The following is a 7901-nucleotide window of genomic DNA, read 5'->3' on the forward strand; positions in this document are numbered from 1 at the left end:
GTTTAGGGGGTGCTTCCACGTGACAGTCGGAATTTTGAAGAACCGAGGTATGTTCGATTTGGTATTGCTCGTATTTCATCTATGGCTGCGTTCGCTTTGCCGCTCACAGTGAGTATCAATACTTATGAGTATCAATTGTTCTTGTTTAATATTTACTAAACAACAAGGATAAAACGACGCTAAAGAGGATAAACGCCAAAACGAATACGGCCTATATTTGTTTTACGTTTCCTTTGAGCGAACGTCTAAATTGTCCAAATCGAACAAAGTTGGAATCTCGAAGAAGAATATAATAAAGATCGATCAATCAGAATAATTTAAGTTTAGCGCGTTTTTATAAAGGTACATTTTCATGAGCTGCTCAATGCTTTCACCTGCCATTAACGACAAAAAGTATCACGTGATCAAAATTGAACGCTTGATATTCACTAATTTTGGCCACGTAATCCTTTTTGTCGCTGAAATGGTTATTGGTTTGAGTTGAAAATGTATCTTAACGCGCTTATTGCTCAATCATGGCTCATCCTCATGAAAATTTTTTTACATCATGAAACGTAGTTGATCAGATCAACACGTGTGGTTGTTGTGACGTTGAACCACATTGAACATACTTCCCTGAATACAACTTTTCTCGACTTTTCTCTGTCGAATCTATCATCTTTACTCGAATAAAGTAAAAGTTTCACGTTATTTCGTAAAATACGCACATACGTAATGGCAAATGTAAAGAACGAAGTGAAAACCGCATTGGTGTTGGTCGCCGATGGAACGGAGGAAATGGAGGCTGTGATAACTATCGACGTCTTACGACGCGCCGGGGTACGTCACCTAGGACGATCGATTCCTTGGCAGAAAATAAACAACATATATGCATGATTATTTCTCCTTATTTTTTTATTGTTCTGAAGGGCCATTTCACATATTTATCGCCTGATGATGGTTATCGGTATTTTTTTTATATGATGCTCCAAAATGATCAATCATTCTAGCAAACGAGAATGGATTGAAATGAATTGAAATGGATTCAGATTTTCAGAAATATTGATTCAGGAATGTTAAAATAAATGCTTTTCAATCCTGAATGTATTTTTGTTCATTTATAGGAATTGCATGGAGCATATCTTTATGCCTTTCAATCTAAAAATAATATTAGCTTTTTCTGTGCATTGTAAATACTGTTCAATTCAAAATTTTGAATAGGAAATGCAGTTTTTTAATCCAATTGCATCCAATTGAATCTAATTGAATCCAATTAAATCCAAAAAAAGTATTTATGTTATATATTTAAAATACGCATTCGGATAGAAAAAAATTTCAATCTATTTTAATCCATTCTCATTTGCTGAGATCCTCTGTCTCAATACTCTCTTGATTCTTCGCAAGAATTAAATTACAAGATGTATTATACACAATGAATGCTTTTTATTTAGTGATGCAAATCGAAATATTCTATCTTTTTTGATTAACTTCAGTGATTAACAGAAAATAGAACAACATTTTTGCTGATTTATGTCATCAAATTGGAAGTACCCAATATACATACACATATATATATATTTACATACATGTACATATACATTGCTCATTTGTTGCAACACATTTTAGAAAAACAAATTTTTTTCCAAAAAATGAATTTAAATTTTCAAATATTTTGAATCACTAAAATTTGTAATATTAATTTTGAAATATAATTTTAGTATAATAACTGTTAATTGTAAAAGAATTTTTTTCTTTTTTTCTTTATATTTCCATTTTTTTGGAAGCAACTATAAAATGATAATTTTCGAATAATGTCATTCTGTAGAAAATGAGCAAGATATATATTATATATATTTATAATTTTTAATCAATCTTTTTATAAGAAATTATGTGTTTTTTTGACGATTGTTTTTGAATATTTTTAAATATTGCTTGTGAATAATAAGAGCTTCTTGATGATTGTATGACATATTTAATTATATATCAATTTACAATTATTAAAGAACAAAAGATACTATTTGCTAATTAAATGAATTAACATACTCGAATATCTATATTGAAATAAGATAAACAGTAATAACTTGCTCGTTATTAAAACTCTCAATGTTAACAATATTAAAATTTGATCAAAGACAAGCGAAAAAATTAAGATGTTCTATATTGAAATATATTTGGATAGATCACAGTTACTGCAGCTGGTGTACAGGATAGCAATTGTGTAAAATGTAGCCGTGACGTCAAGATCTGCACAGATGTTTTATTTAGGGATGCTCAGGAGAAGAGTTACGACGTTGTTGTTTTACCTGGTGGTCTCGGTGGAGCTAAGACGTTTACATCTGTAAGTTTGTTTGACAGTGTCTGATTTTGTTATGATGTAAAGATAACTAACAAAATTTGTCTTGTTAGTCGAAAGAGATTGGGAGATTGTTACAAAAGCAGGACAAGGAGAACAAATTAATAGCAGCTATCTGTGCAGCTCCTACAGCTTTAAAAGCGCATAATATTGGTAAAGGAAAACGAATTACTTCTTATCCAAGTATGAAAAGAGATCTGTGTGACTACTATGACTATCAGGATGATAAGAACGTGGTGATTGATGGTAATAATTGATTTACATTTATTGATATTAATAATTTCCAAGTTAATTAACAATCTTTAAGAATTTGATTTTTGTATTTTATTCCTATTGATATTGATATTGATTTCAATAATTTTACAGGCAATCTCATAACTAGCCGAGGACCGGGAACGGCTTTTGATTTCGGACTAACTATTGTTGAGATATTAATAAATCTTAAAGAAGCCACAGATGTCGCGAATAAGTTACTATATAAATACGAAAGCTGTATAAACGCTGCGTAAATTTCTTCAAACACTTTGTAGTTATGGCTATAAAGTATAGGTGTGTAAAGTTTGGTCTTTCCAGCAATGAAACACAGTGTTACTCTGAGGCACTATGTATAGTCATACACTGTTCAACACAGTATTAACTGAAACGTTGCTTAGCTTTTTTATTTCATCATCACAGTGAAATAAAAAAAAGGTCTCCTACATCTATATCCGAATATACCCGAATATAATCTTAGAACCTCTTATTGGAGTATCACTTCTAGAAAAATAAGTGAAAAATAATAAAATGTAAAAATTTGGTGTTCGTGAAATGATATAAAATGGTACAGTCGAACACAGTATTTTAATAGCATATGTTCGTATCAATTTGTTTGTATCACAATTGGAAAGTACGTAATCATACATATGTCGCCTATGTTCATTGCTGGAAAGCAGAAAGATTTATATGCTCTAAACGCACACATACAAATTAAAAATGTAGTTGTTACAATTAAACAAGAAATTATATGTAATATATGTAATATATATAGAAATGCATGAAATTGAATATATGTACTAAATAATATACTAAAGCAAAACAGCAAAAACTCTTTTAATTATACTTGAAAGATATTTAGATGCGTTTTAATTTAAGTGATATACAAGAGATGCTAAAGAGTCATGCTATTTTTAATTTACAAATCTTTAATGCGGGATCCATATAGCATGAAATATTAATGTGAATCATCTTTTGAAATATTTCACAAATTGAAATATTTCGCAAACATTTATAAAACATTTAAAAATATTACATTAAAACGTTTCACAAAAATATTTTAGAACTATTATACAAATATTGTAAGAAAAAAAAAGTATTTCAAATTAAAATTCGGATTTCTTGAACATAATTATATTTCATAATTATATTTCATTTTTCAAAACACTTTTACTTCAAACATTTCTGAAATATTTCAAATCGTGCAATGAAATATTTTATAAATATGCTTATGTGCTATGTGAGGAAAAGAGAGAGAGAGAGAGAGAGAGAGACAGACAGAGAAAATGAGGGCAGGAAGTGCGGCCATATCAAGCGGGAAGACGATTCCGCCATCAACTACTCTCAATAAAACTACTCCATATCCATCCGTATCCCTGTCCCTTCGATGCGACGCGCTGGATACTGGTAATTCGAACGGGCGCGTAAATTAACGCAATCACGATGCGAGATGATTAGTGCGTGCCGAGAGGCGCGTCAGTGATGCCTGGTTTAGACGGAAGTATTTCGCACGACACGAGTCTACCTCCCACGCGCGCCCTAATGTCCGATGGGGATCATGCGGTGCCTGAGCAAGTGGTGAAAAGGTTCGTCTTCAGATCGCGAAAGGCGCAGGGCTGTGCACAAGACGACGAGCACGAGGAGAGGCTGGAGATTCTTATACCTGAGGTAGGGGGAACTTCGCGCGTGAGTTCCTCGTACGCCCGCAATATTTCCGACACGCGCGAGCTACTGGTGTTACGTGTTTCTTGGTTAGATTGCTCCGCGAAAAATCATTTCGTTGACCTACAATTATTTCCGGGGAATTTTCGCAAAATTTTCTCGTTTATCTTTTAATTCCATTCGATTCTTTTTTTTTTCTTTTTCAAAACTGTCTACAGATTTTTTCGTGAATTTTTCACGAATCCATAATGAGCGTCAACATTATTATTTCAACACGCTGGCGATTATTAAACCATTAATATGTGAGGGTACAATTTATTATTACTCGTAATATATATATAATTTTATATTTCTTTAGAGATTGTTATTTTTATGCTGTTATAAGATCTCAGAGTTTTTAAAAATGACTGTTACATAACTTGGGCTGCAGATAGCAGATAGATTTCAGCAGTTTCAATTTCTAGAATAAAGTTTTTAGGTGTTTTCAGTGAATACTCTGGTTCAGATATCAATAGATTAATTGCTAACATTAGTGAGCACAATTTTTTTTTTAGTGGTCTTTGAAAAGTAGATGTCTTCTACCTTACTTTGTTTGAATAGAGTAGTTATGTACTGACCTAAACTAGTAAATAATTATAATTTTTCTGATAAAATTAAAAATAATCCTTAACTTAAACTAATCTTAGCCTTATCAACTCATACACATTAATTTAAAACACCTCTCGCTCTCAGTTCTTGATCTAACACTATTTTTTGACACGTTCAAGATTTCATATCTGTAGTCACAATGCTTGAGATAATTCTTTTTCACAAGTGAGATATCTAAATTAAAATGATTCATTCTAATTCTATTAATGAAGGAAACAAAATATCATTCTGCACATTAATTTTATGGAATCACAGCTTAATCTTTTCTATATCATACAAAAATTCTTAAAGTACATTCTTGAAGTACTTCCTTTGTGTAAAGTATTCTTCACAATAGAGTTTTGGTGATTACTGATTTCAGTTGCTGCAGGCTAATTACAGTTTCAATACTTGGCCCTGCGCGCCTGTGCTTGCCTGGTATCTCTGGGAGCACAGGGAAAACTTGGTTGGCAAGCGGGTTCTGGAAATAGGAGCCGGTACTTCGCTCCCTGGTATTCTCGCCAGCAAGTGCGGCGCGATTGTGACTTTGAGCGACTCGGCGATTCAACCAAGAACTCTGCAGCACATCAAGAGGTGTTGTGAGTTGAACGGGGTCGCGGATCAAGTCCAAATCATCGGCATCACCTGGGGCTTATTCTTGTCCAACTTGTTCTCGCTTGGACACTTGGATTTAATTATCGGTTCGGACTGTTTCTACGAGCCTACCTTGTTCGAGGACATAGTGGTTATTGTAGCGTTTTTGTTGGAGAAAAATCCCTGTGCGAAATTTCTCTGCACTTATCAGGAACGTAGTGCCGATTGGTCTATAGAGCACTTACTGAACAAGTGGGGACTGACGTGTATGCACATAGCACTGGACAATCTTGGTACAAATCCTGATATTAACTTACACGAATTGATGCAAGATCATACGATACATTTGTTAGATATACAACGAGCGGTATAAGCAAATCAATATCTTCTTCTTACCATGGTCAGAAACGTAATTAGTATTACAAATATTCCTTGGACAGTGGGTCGTTACGAGCTCCAGCTGTATTTCTCCCAGTTCGGTTGTGTAACAAATGTTTTTATAGCGTTTGATAAGCTAACTGGTCTCCATCAGGGTTATGGAAACGTAACGTTCTTAAAGAAGACATGCATGGATGCCGTGCTCGAACGTAAGCATTCTTTAGAAGGGAAAAATTTAGTCTTATACAAGAAAGAAAATTATTAAAAAATTGATTAGAGTTATATTTTTAATTGAAAGTATATATGCGCGAATTCGATAACGATGGCTGAGAGCGACTTAGAAAGCGAGCTCTTGACTGATCTAGAGGAGACATTTAACAGAGCTAGCAAATATTTGCAAACGTTGGTGTCGGAATTAGATTCAGGTCAGCTGCTTGCATTTTATGGTTTGTACAAACAAGCTACTGTGGGGCCATGCGACATCCCGCGGCCCAATTGGTATCAGATGCAAGCCAAGCACAAGTGGGAAGCATGGAAAAATCTTGGGGATATGAGCCGCGAGACCGCGATGACAAATTACATTCACGGAATCGAGAAAATAAACCCAACATGGGACGAGGATGAGGCAAAAGCCGGGTCTCAAAAATGGATTGTTTTTAGCAAGTTGTCGTATGGAAGCGCAGAATTGAACGACGAAGATAAGACGTTCTTAGATTGGATCAAGGAGGGCAATGAGACAAAGGTGCGAGAATTTTTAAGTGGCGAACCCGCGCTCGTCAACAAGCCAGACGAGGAGGGGATGCATCCCATACATTGGGCTGCGGATCGCGGCTACCTCGGAATCTTGGATTACTTGATTAAGAATGGCGCGAATGTAAACTCGCGGGATCAGTATGGGCAAACAGCCCTTCACTACGTGGTAAGTTGCGATCACGTAGATGCGGTAAAGTACTTGCTTTCGATCGGAGTTCAGTCAAATATAGCGGATAACGACGGTATGACACCCAAAGAAATTGCGAACGAGCAGATCGCAGCTCTTTTATAATACTAACACTATGCTATACACAAGCACATTACGTTTACAATTGTTAATTTTGTTTGCATATATTAATAAACCCAGTATAACTAATAATTTCACATGGAAATCATAAAACGCGTTGTTTTATATTACATTAATCCACTCCATTCTAATAGAGTAAATCTTTATTTATGTACAAATAAACTCCTCTAATAGTCCATTACATTCACAGCCTAAGCACACCTTAGGTAAATGCGTGATTTGTCATTAGCTAGATTTTTATAATTCGCTCACTGTCTAATTAATATTACGAGCGATAATTGCAAAATAAGCACACAGAAAATTTGTAGAGAATGCAAGGTTTGTTATTATCGATAGCAACAATAAAACAGAAATCTAAAAAATGACAAAAAACGATGTCAATTCTTGTAATTATATAATTTAGAAGTTTGTTTCTCGTCAATATGGTTTACTCTGATAAACTCTTATTTCTTACGTTTCCATAAAATATAATCATTATTAACGTATTATATCTATTTTTTAATCAATAATACTGCATTTGCCTTTTTTAACGAATAACTATATATATTTTATCGTATTCATTTTAATTGTAAAACAAAAATTTTATTGATTCATTGCACGAAATTTTAAACAAAAACTTTTTAACAAATATACATACTCCGAATTATTCTCGAATCTTTAATATTAATTTATTTTGTAATATATTAATCTATATATATGTAATGATTGTTAACCACATGTTAATTTCTTACATTTGACAAATCTAGCATTCTCAATGAAACACAATACAACAAACTCGAGATCTTTTTCCCACATATTATAAAGTAAATTTTACTCAGCGCGCAAAACTTCAAAAAATGGAGCAACTATCGACGCTGCTTAAAATGCTGAGAATTAAAAATTTACGTATAACAATTTTTTAAAAACATCAAATTAAAATTTGATCTATTAATATTATATAAGGACACATAATTATGATATAATTATATGAGAATGATTGACAAATCTCTTGATATA

The 7901-nt window shown here is 33.3% G+C and overlaps 3 protein-coding genes across 3 annotated transcripts; all 3 read left to right on the forward strand.

Annotated features, from left to right (window-relative positions):
- Positions 1–535: 535 nt before the first annotated feature.
- Positions 536–3362, forward strand: LOC108753453 (protein deglycase DJ-1-like). Its single transcript, XM_018495016.1, has 4 exons — positions 536–819; positions 2159–2317; positions 2386–2578; positions 2699–3362. The coding sequence occupies exons 1-4, from the start codon at positions 715–717 to the stop codon at positions 2839–2841; spliced, it is 600 nt and encodes a 199-aa protein (XP_018350518.1). The 5' UTR covers positions 536–714; the 3' UTR covers positions 2842–3362.
- Positions 3363–3891: 529 nt separating this feature from the next.
- LOC108753421 (methyltransferase-like protein 23) lies at positions 3892–5918 on the forward strand. The gene is made up of 2 exons (XM_018494964.1): positions 3892–4252; positions 5256–5918. The coding sequence occupies exons 1-2, from the start codon at positions 4067–4069 to the stop codon at positions 5838–5840; spliced, it is 771 nt and encodes a 256-aa protein (XP_018350466.1). The 5' UTR covers positions 3892–4066; the 3' UTR covers positions 5841–5918.
- Positions 5919–6076: 158 nt separating this feature from the next.
- Positions 6077–6990, forward strand: LOC108753422 (acyl-CoA-binding domain-containing protein 6). The gene has a single exon (XM_018494966.1). The coding sequence runs from the start codon at positions 6168–6170 to the stop codon at positions 6888–6890; it is 723 nt and encodes a 240-aa protein (XP_018350468.1). The 5' UTR covers positions 6077–6167; the 3' UTR covers positions 6891–6990.
- The last annotated feature ends 911 nt before the right edge of the window (positions 6991–7901 follow it).

Source organism: Trachymyrmex septentrionalis, unplaced genomic scaffold, assembly GCF_001594115.1.
Source record: "Trachymyrmex septentrionalis isolate Tsep2-gDNA-1 unplaced genomic scaffold, Tsep1.0 scaffold7, whole genome shotgun sequence".
Classification (NCBI taxonomy): domain Eukaryota; kingdom Metazoa; phylum Arthropoda; class Insecta; order Hymenoptera; family Formicidae; genus Trachymyrmex; species Trachymyrmex septentrionalis.

What these genes read in the sequence shown, in the direction of transcription:
- LOC108753453 (XM_018495016.1), top strand. Translation starts at nt 715, where the DNA reads ATGGCAAATGTAAAGAACGAAGTGAAAACCGCATTGGTGTTGGTCGCC. An exon ending in ACGTCTTACGACGCGCCGGG is followed by an intron (nt 820 to 2,158) that starts GTACGTCACCTA and finishes ATATTTGGATAG; the next exon opens with ATCACAGTTACTGCAGCTGG. An exon ending in TAAGAACGTGGTGATTGATG is followed by an intron (nt 2,579 to 2,698) that starts GTAATAATTGAT and finishes ATAATTTTACAG; the next exon opens with GCAATCTCATAACTAGCCGA.
- LOC108753421 (XM_018494964.1), top strand. Translation starts at nt 4,067, where the DNA reads ATGCCTGGTTTAGACGGAAGTATTTCGCACGACACGAGTCTACCTCCC. An exon ending in TGGAGATTCTTATACCTGAG is followed by an intron (nt 4,253 to 5,255) that starts GTAGGGGGAACT and finishes TACTGATTTCAG; the next exon opens with TTGCTGCAGGCTAATTACAG.
- LOC108753422 (XM_018494966.1), top strand. Translation starts at nt 6,168, where the DNA reads ATGGCTGAGAGCGACTTAGAAAGCGAGCTCTTGACTGATCTAGAGGAG.